This window comes from Pelophylax lessonae (genome assembly GCF_965119305.1).
Source record: "Pelophylax lessonae genome assembly, chromosome: 8".
Lineage (NCBI taxonomy): Eukaryota > Metazoa > Chordata > Amphibia > Anura > Ranidae > Pelophylax > Pelophylax lessonae.
The window spans coordinates 150,544,389-150,565,609 of NC_138775.1; the positions used below are offsets into that span (position 1 = coordinate 150,544,389).

General features: G+C 42.4%; 1 protein-coding gene across 1 annotated transcript in view; it reads left to right on the plus strand.

Annotated features, from left to right (window-relative positions):
• The window catches only part of LOC309561996 (uncharacterized protein C1orf21), a 188,339-nt gene that overhangs the window by 126,017 nt on the left and 41,101 nt on the right, over positions 1-21,221 (plus strand). The window contains exon 2 of the mRNA XM_082266091.1: positions 13,014-13,211. Coding sequence (XP_082122217.1) covers positions 13,118-13,211 — 94 coding nt within the window. The 5' untranslated portion in view covers positions 13,014-13,117. The remainder of the gene's footprint in view (positions 1-13,013; positions 13,212-21,221) is intronic.

Below are 21,221 nucleotides of genomic sequence, written 5' to 3' on the forward strand. Positions count from 1 at the left end.
GCAGTGATGTATATACAGTAACACTTTTTAATCATAGTATAGCATCAAGTCAATGAATCTCCTGGGATATTGATTTGGTCAGTTAAGTAGCAGAGGGGGTTGTTAATCAGTTTCAGCTGCTTTGGTGTTAAATTAAAAGGTGCACTAGATTGGCAACAATGAGATAACAGGAATGGTTTTACAGGTGATGGCCACTGACATTTTCTTTTCCCTGCTGCTCTTTTCTGACGTTTTTTCACTAGTTTTGCATTTGGCTAGAGTCAGTGTCACTACTGGTAGCATGAGGCAATACCTGTACCCTATAGAGTTTTGCACAGGCAGTCCAACTCCTCCAGGATGGCACATCAATATGTGCAATTGCCAGAAGGTTTCCAGAGCATGGAGGAGATTCCAGGAGACAGGCAGTTACACTAGGATAGCTAGATAGGATCATAGAAGGTCCTTAACTCATCAGTGGGACCGGTATCTGCTCCTTTTTGCCAGGGGAACTGGATGAGCACTGCCAGAGCCCTACAAAATTACCTCCAGCAGGCCACTGGAATGACTTTCTCTGACCAAACAATAAGAAACGGACTTCATGAGGGTGGCCTGAGGGCCCGACATCCTCTAGTGGGCCCTGTGCTCACTGTCCGGCACCATGGAGCTCGGTTGGCATTTGCCATTGAACACCAGAATTGGCAGGTCTGCCACTGGTGCCCTGTGCTTTTCACAGATGAGAGCAGGTTCACCATGAGCACATGTGACAGACGTGAAAGGGTCTGGAGAAGTCGCGGAGAACGTTATGCTGCCTGTACCATCATTCAGCATGACCGGTTTGGTGGTGAGTCAGTGACAGTCTGGGGAGGCATATCCATGGAGGAACACATGGACCTCTACAGGCTAGACAATGGCATCCTAACTGCCATTAGATATCGGCACAAAATCCTTGGACCCATTGTCAGACCCTACGCTGGTGCAGTGGGTCCTGGGTTCCTCCTGGTGCACGACAATGCCTAGCTTCATATGACGAGAGTAAGCAGCCAGTTCCTGGAGGATGAAGGAATTGATACCATTGAATGGGCCCCATGCTCGCCTGAACTTAATCCAATAGAACACCTCTTGGGATATTATGTTTCTGTCCATCCGATGCCACCAGGCTCACATGTCCAGGGATCCAATGCTGTCCTCACCTGGGCTAGTTCTTCACTAATCCCTGGCTTCCTGGCCTAGACAATCCAACCAGAAGTGGCAGCTGGTACTTGTCAAAACTGGTTGGGGGGGGGGGGGGGACTTAAAGCAGAACTTTCCCTTTTTGAGTAAAGTTCTGCTTTAACAACAGTAGTAGTAGGAAGATACACCACATGCATAACTGTAAAGTGAAATGTATACCTACTTGTTTAAATTTTCGTTCCCTGTCCCGCATAACAAATATGGACCTGCTCCCAAATTAAAATAATCAGAGTGGTTAAATAAAGGGTTTAACAACCCAACTCTGTTATGGTTTCACTGCTCCCCAGTTCTAAAAAGTACACAATAACTATATTTCAGTGTTGATTACAATGACCGTTACTAAAAATAGCACTGTAATATTTTTATACCGGGAATTGATCTGCTATTGTCAGGTCAGGAAGAGTTTCTGTTTGCCACTTATGCTCAGTCGTTGAGGAGGTTTTGCTTTACTATCTTCTGGGCTGAACTGTAGAGTCTTAAAGGTTAAACTTGATGGACATGTCTTTTTCTACAGCTTAGTCAACTATCTGGCATTAGTTGTCTGTGTTGTCTTTTTATTATGGGATACTTGACTGGCAGTCAGTATTTCCAGTTGTCCTATTTCTACAGCTTTCGTTCATGGTTAGCTAACCCTGTCATTCCATATATTAATTAGATTCAGGAAACTAAGCTACAGGCAGAATGGGCAAAACCATGGAGGCAGCATTATTCCCACATGTAAGCATATACTGTATATGTTTATACATATGGATTGCAAGAAATTAAAAATAAAATCTTGTACAAAATAAAATTTCATGAACAATCTTTTCAAGTGCAAAAATGTATTATATCGCAGCTTACCAATTCGTAGATGTGATGGCTGTATTAGTTTCCTTTTTCTAGGCTTGCTTTCTTCTATTTTCATTTGGTAATCCAGCCAGCAAGTCTGTTGTTTTTCACAGCACATTCTCTCCAGCAGAATCAGTATATATGGATATAACAAATCGCTTAAAGCGGAGTTCAGGGCACAGAAACCATTTTTCAATAAACATACCCCTGGGACAGTCAGGGCTAGCACATTCCACAATGGCTAGCCTCTGATCTGTCCCGGTTCGCACTTACCTGCAAGAAGAAATACTTACTTATAAAATGTCTTCCACAGCGTTTCCATCTCTCTTGTGGGCAGCTGAAGCCGGCGCGATCCTCTTCCGCGTCTTCTTCCGCATCCTCTTCTCCCAGAATGCGCCTGCACCGGCCCCTCTCTTCACTTCCGGGGCTGTTTAGCAGGGAATGCGGCGTCGCCCCGGAAGTGACGAGCGGGGCCGGTGCCGTCGCATCGATTCCTGGGAGCGATGACGTTCAGCTCCCAGGAATCATTGCAAGCCCGGAAGTGACGGCGGAGCCACGGCACAGAGGGAGGAAGTGAAGAATAGGTGAGTATCTTCGATCTACAATTACAAGGTGAGTACAAAAAAAAAAACCTAACTATCCAATTCTGTTTCCGGTGAAGGTGAACAAGCGGACGGGCACAAAAAAAAGATCGATTTTGTGCCCGGAACTCCGCTTTAACACTGGCAGGGGTAATTTTAAAATGATCAGCTTTTATTTATTCATGTAAAACTCTTTATCCCAAAAGGAAAAAAACTGTTGACTGTAACTGATTATAAAGTGTATGCTGGTGTTCGGCTTCAATTTGTTAGAGTATCTAAATCTGCTAATACATTTAACACTACCCTCACCCCAGACTGTCAATGCTGCTGTCTGCTGTGCCCCCTGTGATCATTCCTCCACTTATACAGGAGGTTTGTTACTAGCCAGATCACCAGGTAAAAGCAGAGGGGAAAAAGCCAAGAAAAGAAAACCAATGCTGCCAACACACCTAATGATTGGTAGGCTGCAATATAATACATGTTTGGTTGGGAGTTTAATACTACTTTCAGCAGGCTAAAATATTTAAATATGTTTTTCTCTTTCAGTCATTGACGGACACAGCTCCTGAACTTCATAACCATTGGGTTATACTACCCCCTACAGGAGTAGGACACTAGACAGAAAAAAAATCTGGCTATGCCTATGGGCAGTCACAGGGGGGTATACTCCTTTTCTCTGCTATAGGTACTCAGTAAGGACTTGATTGCTTGCTGGGATCTCTGGTCCTGGCAATTTTTTTCTTTTTAGAGAATTATTTTCTCCTGGTTTTTTCCTGTGAGATCTACATTCAACTGCCGGATTGGGCGACGGGCTTTATAATCTAGATACAGTGGTCACCCCAGTTTTGCCAGCGAGCGTGTGCAGACCTCAGCTCTACGCTAGGTCGGCTGCGACATAACCCCAGTGGACGGGGGCTGGTCTGCAAGTTAAAATGTCTTGCGAGGTCGCATATGACTGGGTCTCGGCCCGATTGGTAAAGTTCCTCCTTGCCGACAGCCCCCCATTTCAATAGTGAGGATTTCTGTCTGCAGTGGTCCCCGCCTGCTTCCTGGTATGGTGAGTAGCTGGCCCGCCTCTCCTCCTGGAGGGTTTTGGGGTGGACGTGGACCCCTCCTTGGGACGGTTGGACTGCCAGGTTCCCCTCCTTCCTGTCAGGTATCTGTCCCCATCCTACCCCCCTCCACTTTTCCTGGGGCTGTGTGGGTGGTCTGGTCCACCTCCTGGGGTGGGGGAAGGGTGCTATGCTAGCGGTGGCTGCCGGGGGGTGCGCCTCTGGTGACTGGACCATGGCTGTGGGGGGAGGGTTGTAACTGATGGGGGCTCCTGCCAGGGCCCCCCGTCTTGCCTGGGTCTGTCCTTGAGGCCTAGGGATCCCTCCTGGGTCTGCCATTTAGCTGTAGCCTGTCAGACTAATAAGGGTGATCCATGTCATCGGCGGCCGAATCGGATTCAGGATCTGATTAGATAGATGAGGCAGGGAAAGGCGTGGGACCCGTGGCCACACACTCCCTGCTGTATACCTTTTCTTTAGGGTATCAAACATTTGGTTCCTCCAATGCAGTCTCCATTGCCGCCTTGGGACCTCAATTTGGTGCTTTCAGGCCTCAAGAAGCCTGCCTTTAAGAATATTCAGGAGATTCCCTTGCTTACACTGTCTCAGAAGGTAGCCTTTTTGGTGGCTATCACCTCTGCGTGCAGCGTGTTGGAACTGGTGGCATTATCCTGTCGTTTACCTTACTTGGTGATTCACAGAGATAAGATGGTTCTTCGCCCCTGTCCGTCGTTCCTCCCAAAGATTGTCTCTGATTTTCATTTGAATAATGACATTGTGTTGCCTTCCCTGTGTCCCAGGCCAAAACATCCAAAGGAAATTGCCTTGCATGCCTTGGATGTGGTTTGGGCAATTAGGGTGTAACTGGCAGCTACGGAGTCTTTTAGGAAGTCAGACTCACTATTTATGCTCACGAATGAGCCTCGGAAAGGGTTGTCCGCTTCCTCTGCGACCATTTCCAGATGGATCAGACAGACAGTTATTCAGGCCTATTCCATCGTGGGTCAGGTTCCTCCTTTCCCTGTCAAGGTGCACTCTACTTGGGCACTTAATGCTTCCTGGGCCTTTCGTCATCAGGGGTCAGTGACGCAGGTTTGCATGGCGCCCACCTTGTTGACGGTGCACACTTTCTCAAGGTTCTATAAAGTGGATGTGTTGGCATATGCGGATGCTTCTTTTGGCCACAAGGTTTTGCAGGCTGCTGTTTAGAGGCCCTGATACTCTTTGAGGGTGTATTGTTTTTTTCAGGTGGGCTACAGTTGTTTAAGTTGAGCTCCTATTGCCTGGTTGACTACTGTTTAACCTTGGGATTTTTTTTTGCTGTTCCCACCCCTCGTGTTTAACACTGCTTTAGGACATCCCAATGGTTATGAAGATCAGGAGCTGTGTTGGTCATTAAACGAAAGATAAAATGGGATTTTGACATGCCGTAAAATCCATTTCTCTTATATTTATTGATGGACACCGCACTCACCCCTCTGTGGGGTTGTAATTCTTCTGACACTGCTTGTAACAAAACTGAGTACCTATAGCAGAGAGAGGGATTATACCCCCTGGGACTTCCCATAGGCGTAGCCAGATTTTTTTTCTGCCTAGTGTCCTACTGCTGTAGGAGGCAGTATAACCCAATGGTTATGAAAATCAGGAGCTGTGTCTATCAATGAACATCAGAGAAATGGATTTTATGGCATGTCAAAAATCCCATTTTCTTTTAACTTTATACACTGCATTTGCAGAGTTTTTTAGTACAGGGGTTAACAAACATTTCCACATCGACTATCCCATTTACAAGAATTGGATAACCAGCGTGCCAGTGAACAATAGCGCACTATAGTCATATATAGTTTTACATTTTTACACTTCTAGTTGTACTGATAAGGGTAAGTTAAACTCCTTGGTTATTATATTACCTAATGCACACACAAAACATGTTTAAATCTAGCCTTTTTTCCTGCCCCTTCAGACATGAGTTTGGCCCCAGCTCCTACACCTTCAAACTTCAGATCAGTCTAAATTTCTGTGCCTTCAGATCTCAGATAACCCCCAATTCATACACCTTTAGACCTCAGATCCGTTCCAATCCCTGCATCTTTAGATCTCAAATCAGCCCTAATTACTGCACTTTCAGACCTCAGATCAGCCCCAATTCCCGCACCATCAAACCTCAGATCAGCCCCAACTCCAGCATTCTTAGACCTCAGATTAGCCCCAATTTCCCCCAATTTGAGGTATGTGGAAGGCGAAATCTTCTACTTACTATCCATTAGACAGCTGCTGTTTGATTTTAAACTGTGGCTCCTATGTGTTTAGGCTTGGGGTACCTTTGTAGCTGCAGCACCACTGATTTGTTTGTCTGTTGTGCCTAAGAGTACTACTAAGATACAAAAACCCCTGGCAGTCAGTTATGTCACCGGCACATGCAGAGCTTCGAGGGCTCTCGCGTGCACGTGTGGGAGGGACATCATCGAGGCTCTGGAATATGTCAGCCCTCTCAGAGGTGACAGCACAGCGCTGGAGGGCTTCATTCCAAGGTGAGTATTTCATATGTGCTAGTACACAATGCACATTATGCTATTGGCTTGCAGGTGTTTTTTTTTTTTTTGTTTTTTTGTTTTTTTGTTTTTTACCCCTTTAAGTTTACTACCCCTTTACGTCTCTAACTTCATTTTTTTTTCTACAATTACAAATTTACACATATATAAAGAAAAGATATTTAAAAAATAAAAAAATACTGTGAAGAATATCAATTTAATAATATTTTTTTCAGGGTTTTGCAAATTTTGTATAATGGGTAATATGTATGTTTTTGCACAGACCACCTCTACTATAGGGGTTGATATCCCGTGCATATGCACATCTATTACCAAAATATTTAGTAGCCTACTGTTGCAGTTACTTTTGCTCCAGGTTATTTAGATGATACTTTTGCACTGCACAATGTTTTGAGTGGGTTCTTTTGTTTGTGTTCTCAAGAAGTAAAAACATATTTCTAATCATCAGTTATATTAATCTTATCTATCTGGTTAGAATACATTGGATAAATTAATGCGAACAGTCAAGACAGCCTCCTTCATTACACTACTGTACATTTGGGCAGACTCTTATGTGAACCGTCTAAAAAGCAATGGATGTAGTAAAAAGTGAGCAGCAAGTCAGAAATTCCAGGCTATTACTTTTTTTAGCTGGCTTTTTTTTTTTTTTTTATTACACATGTAATGTAGTGGACTCAGGAATGTAAGCAGTCGTACAGCTCCTTGCAGGCCAAGCAGACATTTATGTGAATGTCATTTGGCAAATATACAGTATGCCATAACACAGGGACACTTTAAAATGTAGTCTGCATGAGAGACATCTTGGGGGATGTGAGACCTGTCCAATTGAAAATTGGAATTCTGCCAGTCTTACAAACCAGTAATTTTTATTCATTACCGGTGAAATCCCTTTTATTTTCAACTGATTTTATTTTGTCAAAGTATATTTTGAATGGTTTTGTAGAATGCTTTAATATTTTTGTGTAGTGAATATCATCTAAAAAGTTTTGTGATTGGCTTGGATGGCTTATAAAAGAAAAATGTCTCATATAACAAAAAAAAAAGAGATTGTTTTAAAAAAAAAAAAACTACTAGGAACATGCCACTAATACAGCCAAACCAAGTAATTAAAATGGAACTGTAGCTAAAACATTTAGATATTTGGGTAAAATGAAAACCCCTGCCTGATTTTTACTGCTGTCTTTTAGGAATATTTTTACTCCCTTTCTGTCCATGTATTGGTCTTAAGCAAGGCAGAGCTAGACAGAGACACCAGAAAAATGTTTTTTTTCAGAAAGGTGTTCATGTTAACAACATTCTTAAAATTAACTAAACTCCCTGCACCATTATAATGTGTTTCAAGTCTGTCTGTACCACCCACTCCAGGTTCTAGAAAACTGCAGCAGATTCCCACAAAGTGTAAACTTGTTGTAAGGCATGTGGGCTGTCAGTTGACAGCTAATAAGCCTGCTCTCTGCTAGTGCAGTGATTACACTACATGAGCAGAGCCCGCGGGGTTGACAACCTTCCTTCCTCCCTCCATTCTGAGCTGCTTGGGGGCAGGGGTGGTAGAGAATTCTAGGATTGCAGCTTCAGCTCTGTTCTCTGTGCCACTGTTACAAATATAGCAGAGCAGAGTACTGATTGCTTCTTATTAACAAGGGAGTTTTTACACCCCTTTGTTAATTAGAATCAGCATCTGCTCAATTTTTATGCTTAGAAGAGGTGTGCAGACATTGCGGTTTGAGTTGTGTCAATAGACCAGAGTGCACCAGGGGATGACCTGGCCTTTTGTTTTAATTAGGCAGAACACAGCAGGGTGGTCTCAGAAGAGGTCCACTGTGCTCTTGCCATAGGCCTACCTAAAAAGCCATAGCTATCAAACACAGACAGATGTTGCTTTTGCCCTAATGTTAGTAGTTTTTGTCACAGTAGATGTCTAAGCATTTCCTGTAGCGGTGTAAAATAGGTTTTGCTGTTATATATGTTTTGTAAATTGCAAAGTCACTTATATTGATTTACCCAAACACAACTTAATTAAAAAGAATGATTTATCAAATTGCCAGCAACAGTGTGTTTTGACATAGGTTCTACTTCATGAAAATTTAAAGTGTTTGTTACCCCAGCATTTCATATTCCTGATATGTGCCTGCTGTAACATGTACTTGTATGAAAAAGTATCCTGTTCTCTTTTTATTACCTCCTTTTGTGTGAAATCCCTGGTGTTCCTGCCAGTTCCTCTGCTTTCCCATTACAAACTGACCATGCTATGCAGGAGAACATTCCGTGGTCAGTTCTCTAGTCGGAATGGGCAAATTGTTCGGCCCGAGCAGGAGTCCATGCTGAACACTTGCCTGTTCAGCCATTTACCGAACATTTGCCTGTTCGCCCAACAAACACCCTGCAATGCACTGACCACTGCACAGTGCATTCTGTGCCCTGATTGGGCAAAGCTTTGCCCAATAAGGGTGCAGTGTAAGCTGGTTGTTGAGGAGCGAGACCGGGAATCCGGCCGTGGTGTCCTTAACAATCGATGAGTTATCAGCTGTCAATGGGTTTCCTCGTTGACAGCTAAATAAAAAAAGAAAAGAGCCAGTAAAAAAAAAAAGAGGAAAAAAACTGCATAGGTCCCTTTTGGGGGCGGGGGGGGGGGGGGGTTCCCCTTAAAATCCATACCAGGCTTTTTTCAAAAGCCTGGTGCTGGCAATTGTAACTGTGAGTCATTTTAAATGGGATTTGACTCGTGTTTTTTTTTTTTTTTTTTTGCTGTAGTATGTTTTATCCATGCTACAGATGCACCACTTTACAAGCATATTAGGGGACCGCATATTAGAGGGCCCCCAGGCACTATATTTAAAGGAATTTTTCATTGTTATTGTTGCACTTTAAGAGTAATTAAAATCACTGCTCCTGAAAAAACTATTGTCTGAATTTTTTTTTTCATTCATGTCCCCCAGGGCAGTAACCAGACCCCCATACCCCTTTTATGGCCAATTACTTGCATATAAGCCTTCAAAACGGGCACGTTTTGATTTTTCCTGTTTGGCTCTCATAGACTTTAGTGGGGTTCGCTGTTCGAGTTAGAACATTTCCCCCTGGTCGGGTGTTTTGCTGCAAACCAGAAAGGGGGTTGCTCAGCCCATCCCTATTCTCTAGCTATGCTGGGAACTCAGCTTGCACTCCTCCAATGATCATACTTGTCCTGGCCCCGACCCCCCCCCCCCTGCATAGCCATTCGCTGAGAAACTCTGTGTACTATTGCTTCTCCTCCCCCCAGCTCTTATACAGCTGAGAACAGAGGGAGTAGAGGGAATTTGGTCACTTATAAAAAGGGGGAAAAAAGGTATTTATAATGTTTTTTTAAATCTATACATAAATGTTTTGCCTTTACATTTCAATTTTAAACTGAATGGGCTGTTTTACAAGGTGATTGTTTACAATTAGGGATGATCGAACTTTTCAAAAGTTAGGTTCGACCAGAACACCCGAACTTCCCGAAAGTTCGGCCCGGATTTCAGAACCCCATTGAAATCAATGGGACCCGAACTTCGGCAATCAAAAAACACCATTTTGAAGCCCTAAAACCCAATAAATGCCCCTAAAAACTGCCTCGGGTTGTGGGTCATACCCAGGGACTATTAATCACACAAAAAAAAAGTTCTTAAAAATTGTCATTTTTGATAGAGAGCCAATTATTGAAAAAATTATTAAAAAAAAAAAAAAAAGAGATTTCTTTGGATTTAGTGTCTGGGGGGTCTAAAAAGTGTACCTGTGAAGTTCCAGCTTTGTAGCATGTCCAGAACCAGGAAAAAAAGTTTGTTTGTATTAGAATTAATATAGAACAGGCTAGTAGTTTCGCTACTTTTACACCCGGCTTTTTTTGTTGCAGGCGTTTTATTGGGCTTTTTTGAGGACATGTTTGGAGTCAGGCATGACATCTGAACTTCTGTGTAGGGGTATATATACACACACACATGTATGTATATATACACATACACATATATAGGTGTGAAAGTAGCAGAAACCTATGCCTGCGCTAATGAAATAATTAACACCCATATGGCTTCTCTGCTATAACACCTATATATGTGTATGTGTATAAATACATATAAGTGTGTGTGTATATATACCCCTATACAGAATTTCAGATGTTTTGCCTGCCTCCAAAGACCCCCAAAAAATGCCCAAAAAAAACGCCTGCTGCAAAAACACACCTGGGCGTTTTTGTAGCTGGCGTTTTTTTGGGCATTTTTTGGGCGTTTTTGGAGGCAGGCATAACATCTGAACTTCTGTATAGGGGTATATATACACACACACTTATATGTATTTATACACATATATAGGTGTTATAGCAGAGAAGCCATATGGGTGTTAATTATTTCATTAGAGCATGCATAGGTTTCTGCTACTTTCACACCTATATATGTGTATGTGTATATATACATACATGTGTGTGTGTGTATATACCCCTACACAGAAGTACAGATGTTATGCCTGCCTCCAAAGACGCCCAAAAAATGCCCAAAAAAACGCCAGCTACAAAAACGCCCAGGTGTGTTTTTGCAGCAGGCGTTTTTTTTTGGGCATTTTTTGGGGGTCTTTGGAGGCAGGCAAAACATCTGAAATTCTGTATAGGGGTATATATATATACACACACACTTATATGTATTTATACACATACACACATATAGGTGTTATAGCAGAGATGCCATATGGGTGTTAATTATTTCATTAGCGCAAGCATAGGTTTCTGCTACTTTCACACCTATATATGTGTATGTGTATATATACATACGTGTGTGTGTGTGTATATATACCCCTACATAGAAGTTCAGATGTCATGCCTGACTCCAAACATGTCCTCAAAAAAGCCCTATAAACGCCTGCAACAAAAAGCCGGGTGACAGGGGCGAAGCCACTATCCGGTTCTATAAGTGTTCTAAGAGAAACGATCTTTTCTCTATAGCGGTCACCCTGACATGGAAGGTTTTTGTCACCCTGCCATAGCAGTCAGTTAACCCTACACTACACTACGGTCCCCTTACACTTAACACTTTCCCTACAGAAACTAGATTATTAAATCTAACTATAGTGGAAAATAGTACCCTAACTACACTAGATATCCCTTTCCTCACACTAATAATTGCTAAATGACACTTTGAAGCAGAAGTAACAGAACTGCTTCCACTCTCTTCCACAGCCCTGTATTAAAATGGTAGAGATTTGGCGGGGCTATCTTATATACTGGAGGGCATATTCACTAATGATTGGCCTCTGGACCCCCTAGTCACTCCAATCACATTTCTAGTATTCTCCTGCCCCCTCAATTGGCTTTTACTGATGGTTCTGGTCCAATCACGGGCTTTTAAAGCCCAGTTCCTGTCCCATTGCATTTTGGTCGGTTCTGGTTGCCGAATTCCGAACTTTTTCAGCAAAAAGTTCGGAATTCGGCCGAACTTCGAACAGTCAATGTTCGGGTCGAACCGATGGTCGACCCGAACGGTTCGATCATCCCTATTTACAATCACAGGATTTTAATTTAGTATTTGTGGCTGACTAGGTTTTCCTTATTCAGTTTTATATTATACATGTACACCCTCCTAGGTAGGTGCTAGGCAGGTAAAACGTAGTTGCTCTATCTGCTTATCAGGGGAGCCTGATCAGTAGTTAGGCCTGCTGGGTGTGCTCGATGTGCGATTCATGTGGGCTGAGGGAGTGTCCCCACTGTATCCAATGAGGAGGCTTGTTAGACAGTGGAGGAAACATGGCCAATGACGCACAGGCTTTTGTACGGTCTCAGTGGGTTTGCACACAGAGAGGTGCATCCTGGGATAGGGTAAAAAAGCCAGGAGCACATGTGGCAGGGGGTCTTTGGGTGGGAAGCCAAGTCCCAGAAGGAGAGTGATGGCTGTCTCCTCTTCTGAAGGTGTGGAAGGTGGTCACAGGCAGCCGGCCTAGTGGACCAACAAAGTGTGGCTGAACTCAGAGGTCCAGTGGAAGCTGACTGAGGAGGTGAAAGCAGAGCAACTCTGGAAAAACAGTGTCCCTGAGTACAGAGGAGCTTGCCGAACGGTCTGCCCAGTAAGGGGACCACTTCAGTGGCTGGAGTCAGCACACAGGCAGTGAGAGTAAAGGGGGTGCCAAGTTATTAACCCTGAAGAGTATATTAAAGTGGGAACATTTAATCTATTTTCACTTCAGTGGCAAGGTGAAGCAGCGGCCTTGCCGCATTCTGCAGTCAGTTGTCCTCAGGATTTGTGCATAGTTAACATTGGAGTATCCCACTCATCCCTTCTCCTATCCCAGTTCTAAATAAAACACAAAAACCACATGCCCTGGACTGATCGTTGACTGAGCCAAGGACTGTATTTGATGTTCATCTGCTTTCAGTTTCTAGGGGTAACCCAGGGGAACCCAAGAAGTGTAATTCCCAGCTGCTCTCTAGGGGGCAGTGCTACATACAGATACCATGTAAATAAGACTATGGTCTTCATTACAACCAGACATATTACTATGCATTGTGCTTCATTTGTGACCAAGTAAAGCTAAGTATTAAATTTGACTTGAACTCAGAAAGTGAACACTTGCTGTATTATGTAGAACTTCTAGAAATGGTAACAGTACCTAAGCAGTATCTTGAATGTGCCTTTTTGGTCTCTAATTCCTCATTTAAAAAGTAGAGCGAGTCCTGGTATATAGATGTCAGCTGCAAACTCATTTGACTATCATTTTAATTGCTAATGTTTAAATGTTTTTCTGCTTTAAGTTATTTTATTGTCTTTTTGTCTTAATGGATCTTACTTTTCCCACAGGTTCAGCAATGGTGGTTACAACTTTCTGTACATGGCACAACTTGAAAAGGTTCCACTAGAAATGTTTTTTTCCAATCAGTCAGTCAGGACCTGACTGGATAAATATGGGATGTGCCTCAGCTAAGCATGTATCTACAGTACAGAATGAAGAGGATACACAAAACGGCAAGAACTACCAAAATGGAGATGCCTTTTGTGGTAAGTTTCTTCTCCCAAAATGGTGAACTAATTTACATCATAAGTCTTAAATGAGATTTCAATTCAAGTCGATGATAATGTTTATTGGCATTTCCAAGTCTGCTTTTACTAGTGGGATCATACAGTATCTCACAAGTTAGTACACCTCTCACATTTTTGTAAATATTTTATATCTTTTCATGTAACAACACTGAAGAAATGACACTTTGCTACAATGTAAAGTAGTGAATGTACAGCTTGTATAACAGTGTAAATTTGCAGTCTCCTCAAAATAACTCATCACACAGGCATTAATGTCTAAACCGCTAGCAACAAAGTTGTGTACACCTCTAGATGAAAATGTCCAAATTGTTCCCAATCAGCTATTTTCCTTCCCTTGTGTCATATGATTCATTAGTGTTACAAGGTCTCAGGTGTTAATGGTGTGTTAAATTTGGTGTTATCGCTCTCACTCTCTCATACTGGTCACTGGAAGTTCAACATAGCACCTCATGGCAAAGAACTCTGAGGATCTAAAAAAAAGAATTGTTGCTCTACATATAGATGGCCTAGGCTATAAGAAAACTGCCAAGACCCTGAAACTGAGCTGCAGCATGGTGGGAAAGACCGTACAGTGGTTTACCAGGACAGGTTCCATTCAGAACAGGCTTCACCATGGTCGGCCAAAGAAGTTGAGTGCACGTGCTCAGCATCATATCCAGAGGTTGTCTTTGGGAAATAGACATATGAGTGCTGTCAGCATTGCTGCACAGTTTGAAGGGGGGGAGGGGGTTAACCTGTCAGTGCTCTGACCATATGCCGCACACTGCATCAAATTGGTCTGCATTACCGGAACCATGTCCTGGGGTCTGATGAGACCAAGATAAACTTATTTGGTTCAGATGGTGTCAAGCGTGTGTGGAGGCAACCAGATGAGGAGTACAAAGACAAGTGTGTCTTGCCTACAGTAAAGCATGGGGGTGGGATTGTCATGGTCTGGGGCTGCATTAGTGCTGCCAGCACTGGGGAGCTACAGTTCATTTAGGGAACCATGAATGCCAACATTTACTGTGACATACTGAAGCAGAGCATGATTCCCTCCCTTCAGAGACTGGGCCGCAGGGTAGTTTTCCAACATAACGACCCCAAACATACCTCCAAGATGACCACTGCCTGGTTAAAGAAGCTGAGGATAAAGGTGATGGACTGACCAAGCATGTCTCCGCACCTAAACCCTATTGAGCATCTGTGGGGCATCCTCAAATGGAAAGTGGAGGAGCGCAAAGTCTCTAACATCCACCGGCTCCGTGATGTCGTCATGGAGGAGTGGAAGAGGACTGCAGTGACAACCTGTGAAGCTCTGGTGAACTCCATGCCCAAGAGGGTTAAGGCAGTGCTGGAAAATAATGGTGGCCGCACAAAATATTGACACTTTGGGCCCAATTTGGACATTTTAAGTTAGGGGTGTACTCACTTTTGTTGCCAGCGGTTTAGACATTAATGGCTGTGTGTTGAGTTATTTTGAGGGGACAGCAAATTTACACTGTTACACCGCATTCACACTGCAACGGCACGACCTGTGAAGTCGCATGCAGCGCGACTTCGGCGCGAATTGCACGGACTTCATAAAATGAATGTCTATGCAAGTCACTCCAGGTCGCCCCGAAGTAGTACAGGAACCTTTTTCTAAGTCGGAGCGACTTGTGTCGCTCCTATTAGAACCGTTCCTGTACCACACAATGGACCACGACGGTCCGCGACTTGTCAGGCTGACCAAGTCGCCTGACAAGTCGTATTAGTGTGAATGGAGTCTTATACAAGCTGTACACTCACTACTTTACATTGTAGCAAAGTGTCATTTCTTCAGTGTTGTCACATGAAAAGACATAATACAAATCTATACAAAAATGTGAGGGATGTACTCACTTTTGTGAGATACTGTATATGTGTGTCATGTGTGTGTTTTTAAAGTTATGGCAAACTAACTCATGCTTAGCTATTGTTAACCACAGACTTTAACTAGTTTCTGGGATTTCCAAGATATTACAACACGCAGATCTGCTCTGGATCCACCAAGGGGACACCCTTGTTAGATGTGTAAGCTCCCCCAAATTTTACCTCTCAAATCAGAGGGCAGTGTCTTTTCTCCCTGTATACCCTATTACTAGATTTTACAAGGAGTAGAATATTACATAAAGTATACTAGTAGCAATGCTGGGGAAAATTTATTTTATTTTTTTATCCTTGACATCCACACAGTGATATTCCTGGGCCTTGAAAACCAGGACAGGTATCCTTGAGATCTGTCAGCTGCTCCAGATCTCACAACAAGTGACTATTGCTCTTTAAATGCACACTTAAGTTCTTGCCCTAAATATACTCCTTTTCTCATTTCTGTATGTATACAGTGTGTGTGTGTGTGAGTGTATATGAATACTTGTATTTTCTGCTTACAAATATAGTTTGGGACTTTCATTTGGGGTTATTCTTGATAGCAGAATTTAATTGCTTTGACTGTTTGTAGAGACTACACAGATTGTGGGATTCTAGTTTCACCTGATATAGTGCTGTGGTTAGTATCTTGTCTTGTCCATCCATATCCAAAGTGGTCAAAAAGTCGAGTGACCCATAAAGACACATTTGTTAGGCAATCTTATACATAACACTTTAACCACTTCAGCTCCGGAAGGTTTACCCCCCCCCCTCCTTCATGACCTTAAGGCCATTTTTTGTGATACGGCACTGCGTTAATTTAACTGACAATTGCTTGGTCGGGTGACGCTGTAACCAAATAAAATTAATGTCCTTTTTTTCCCAAAAATAGAGCTTTCTTTTGGTGGTATTTGTCTGATCACCTCTGCGGTTTTTACTTTTTGCGCTATAAACAAAAAAATCAGACCGATTTGAAAATCTATATTTTTTTTTTACTTTCTGCTATAAAACATATCCAATTAAAAATTTTTAAAAAACATATCCAATTTAAAAAATCGAATTTCTTCATAAATTTAGGCCAATATGTATTCTGCTGCATGTTTTTGGTAAAAAAAAATCCCAATAATAATTTGAACATTGATTGGTTTGCGCAAAAGTTATAGCGTCTACAAACTATGGGATATTTTTATGTAATTATTATTTATTTATTTTTTTACAAGTAATGGCGGTGAACAGGGACTTATAGCTGGACTGCGACATTGCAGTGGACAAATCGGACACTAAGTGACACTTGACATTTTTTTGGGGACCAGTGATACTAATACAGTGATCAATACTAAGAAATATGCACGGTCATTGTACTAATGACACTGGCAGGGAAGGGGTTAACAGCAGGGGCGATCAAAGAGTAAAAGGTGTTCCCTGGGAGTGCTTGCTAACTGTGTGGGGGGTGCTTTGACTGGGTGAGGACAGAGATCCATGTTCCTGCTTAGCAGAAATGCAGGATCTCCATCTCCCCCCCCCCCCCTCTCAAAGAACGGCCATCTGCCTTGTGTACATAGGCAGACCGCCATTCTGCCTCTCGAGAGAGAGAGCCATCGCCGGGTGTCGGTGAACATGGGGTCCACTGGACTAGCTGATTGGCTCCTGCTGTATCCAATTACAGTGGGAGTGGGTCGCCAGTGGCACACATGCATGCCCCAGACCCGGAAATAAAGATAACGTACAGGACGGCCCTGCCACAGTACATGTACGTGGGGCAGTCCGGAAGCGGTAAATTTATAAAAGAATACCACTAGAAATCCGTGCTTTTTGTAATTCTCATATGGTTTCTATGTAGAAAGTAGGATATTGTATTGCTTGTCAACTATGGTTTGGGTTATCTTGAGAAGGGCATATAGTGTACTTTCTATCTGTGTTTTGTGTGTCTACCTCTTCCCAACTTATTGCTGCTTTGTTCTTCCGGATAAAGGTATATTTTACATTTTAAATGAAGAGAATAAATTGGTTAATAAAATGATATGCTTTAAAGCTGAAATGTTATCTCTATTCTCATAGACTGAGACATCTTTGTTGTCAGCTGCTTACTTGACGTGTTAGTCTGCTTGTCCTGGTGCACAATACAAAGTGCCCATACAAGCACAGAAATTAAATTAATATGAAACCAAATAAAACAAAATTGTACTCACAATGGAAGAGAGGAGAGAATACTCGTTGCGGGAACTTTCTCTGTACCTCTTTCTTGGATAACATGAAGATGTAGTAATTTTAGTTCAATGTCTGTGTTATAACCAGGTCTTTAATCACCGGCTCTACTTTCCAGCTGTAAGAGGTATTATGCAAATACTCTCCCATTTTTTACTTTTCAGTGACTGTCAGTGATCTGTATGATCCCTCTTAATCCATAATTCTTTCTCTGAATCAGTAGCATCTGCTTGTAGGTAAATTCTATGCTAATCTGTGAAACTATACCAATCCTAAAAGAAATATGGGGCACCACTGATGGTCTCCTTCTGAAAATGTTGTGTCTGACTTAAAGTGGATCTTCACTCTAAACCCCCCTTTTTAACCCCTGCTTTCCTGGTGTTGTGTTCTGGCACGTTTAAGATAACCAACCACCCACCCACCCAGAGGATTCAGCATTGTCCTGCTGAGGTCTTCTTGTCTTCTACAGACAAAGATAGTTACCGCTTCAGGTATCAGCATTCCAAATACACCTCCACCTTGCAAGCCGGTGCTGGCTCTGCAACACAGCAGAGAAAGGAAAAGTTCTGGATGGCAGCACTCCAATGCAAACACCTTTTATGCACGTAAGTCCATACAGCATAAAAGCATAGGAGACACTAACAGCAAACGGCTAACGCGTTTCCCACCCTTCACTGGTGCTTAATCGTAGCTGACCCCAGCCCATTCCCGCACCACTAACTTCTTGCGTGATGTCATCAAGAGTCTTCCAGATTTAGTTGGCAGGCCTCCCACTCTAGTCCCTCTAGGCCCACACCCTTCTTTTGTCAACAAAGACTATTGCCTCCTGGGATATTTAACATGCATGTTATTATTACAAGTACTTGTATAGAGCCATCAATTTACACAACGCTTGACATAGATTTATTGTACATTCACATCAGTCCGTGCCCTCAAGGAGCTTACAATATAAGGTCCCAAACTCCCCATCATACATACACATACTAGGGCTAATTTAGACAAGAGAAAATGACCTGCTAGCATGTCTATGGAGTGTGGGAGGACACATGAGTACCCAGAGCAAACCCACACTGGCATAGGGAGACCATGCAAACTCCAGGCAGATTGTGCCATGGTCGGGATTCAAACCGACAACCCTAGTGCTGCCAGCTAGGCGGAAGTGCTAAACGCTTAGCCACTATTCCAGGAGACACCTCAAGCATAGTGCTCTGCGTTCGCTTAGATGAGCGACGTTTATGGAGGGCAGGATAGAACTCCTTTAGTAAGAAAAAAAGTTAAATAAACAAAAAAATTGCCATATTTGTGTAAGAGAGGGGTGGATGGGGGGGGGGGGGGTTTCTTTAAATATTTCTTAAGTACAGACTCAACACGGATGTTAAAATAAAAAGACTGAAAAAGCAAAAATCTCATATTTATCCTTACTTGGTCTGGGTAATGACACAGAAATGAATGAAACCAAAGTAGCATGACAGCCAGATAAGAAACATTTAATAATAAGAGAGAGAGATCAACAATGGAAGTTTTTCTTTTCATATTTCTTTCATAACATGTTTCCTTTAACGAAAATGTCACGGCAGAAAACTTGCAAATGTTCCCCTGTCTGGTAGCCATGTTAGCTGCATGGCTTTCAAAGGCATGCCCCTTCATAGATGCTTTAACGATCATTTGTCAGTTCCATGCATTTCATCACTGACACACGAGATGGCAACAGTACCACATGTTATAAATGTTATGAATCATTAACTCATAAAAAGTATGCAGATCTGAAATGTCAAGAGTATGCATTAAAAAGAGGGGAGGAGAAGACAAGACAAAAATGTATACAACACATAAACAAAATATAATAAAAGTAATGTACATTGGGAGCCTTTGTGTTATCCAGATGAAGATATGCAAGGAAATAACGACAGTCACCAATTTGTTTAAAAAACTTGACAATGCAATATAAACAGAAACAAAAGTATCTACAGTACCTCCTAAAGCAACAATTATTAACAACTGATTTTAAATATATACGTCATAGAAGAAATGTAGATAATTTGATTGTATGCATTAGAAGAAAATACATAGATAGTATATACAGTAGTAATATACAGTATGCATATTCCTCAACTGTCATGAATTTCCTTTGGATTGTCCTCAGATTACGCTCAGTTCTTGCTCTGGTAGGCTGGAAGGCACTGCTGTGTTTGGGTGACAAGTGTTCATCTCACCTCCGCACTGGGTGTAGGCACCTGAACTGGCAGTTAGGGAGGACCATCAATGATTATTGCAAACAGTAAGTGCTGAGTAAAGAGGACAAAGCGCAGGTGTTATAAAGAGGTTACTACCCCTAACCCTTGTCTTACTTTCTACTGACCTCTAAACTCTGCTCACCTACGGGTCAGTAGTAATCCTAACCTATTCACTGCATTACTTACTAACCAACCAACCACCAGTGCACTATGCATTACATACTATTGACCCCTACACTCACTAAGTGTTGCACACTACTGACCTCTAAAGTTGGCATTACATACTACTAAAAATAAAAGAGAGTTGCGCTAGTATGTTAAACCAATGGAAGTCCATATAACATGCAGTGTTTGGAAATGCGGGATTGCACAATCAGCAGGTTATCCACCCAGGTGTTCATCAGCATATGTAAGTGAAAAATCCCAGCCACCACACACTGGCTCTTACCAGATGCTGGTGCAAATATAGCAGTAAGTGGTTATAGGACCACTACAACCTCTTGCCAGAATCCAGCACCTTCCAGATATCCTCCAATATCCGCCACTTCCAAACTCCAAATAATGCAAACACATTAAGATGTAACAGCCAGACTCCCTTCAATGTCTGGATGGTAAAGTAATCTCATGCAAATGGGAGACACCAAAAAGAAGGGACAGGCCCATAGTGCATTATCTCAAGATAATATTTTATTTAACATATAGAGTATGCACTCACCCAGTTTGTGATAAAATAGGCAAAATGATAAGCAGTAGGACACAGGAGCCTTCCTGGCAGTGTTCCTCTAATAATAACCAAAAAGATGGCCGACCTCGGACTTTCCGGATGTGACGTAGTGAAACTCAGCTAGCTCCTCCCGACGCGTTTCGTCATTACGAAGTCTTCAAGGGGGCGTAGCCGAGAGTATGCGTCACTTCCCTTTTATACCATAACTAAATAGGACCGAGATCAAGAGCACCTGTGAATTCAATCAGGGTTTGCTCAAAGCGGAACCGGAAGTGACCTATGCGCTCCACAGATCAGAAAGGGGAGCCAAGAGATACACTGCGGAACTGGAAACTCGGAACAGTGAAGCCAATTCCTTAGGGGACACAGCCCTATATCACAATTGAAAACAATTGTAAAAAGGAAAAAGTGTAAATCAAAAAAAATATATACACATGTGTACACATACAAATTTAAACAGAAAATAAAGTCCTATATGAAGCCATAGATAAAGATACAACCCATTACGGATAAAATAAATAAATGCACAAAAAATTAGAAAAATAAAAAATATTAAAAATAAAAATGAAAATAAATCAGGTGGAGGCGAATTTGCTGAAACAGAAGTTTGTCTCTAAGGGATACGATTTGGAGGAACTGAATGGGATAGCCCAGGATGTGGGATTTTTGGATCAAGAGCATATCCTTGTTCCCTCCCATAGGATCACCACTACGGAAGTGACTATGAGAGCTCCTAAGGTTCCTCCTAAGTTCGCCTTCTTCACCAGTTACTCCTCCCAACATTATATGGTTAAGAGACTCCTCAAAAGACATTGGGATGTCCTTAGGAGTGATAGGGTTTTGGGATCACTTCTCCCAGAGGCCCCCTCGGTCACATTTAGAGGTTTACCCTCGCTGAATAAACAAAAAGAAAGCAGCGCCAGCTTAGTGAAGCAT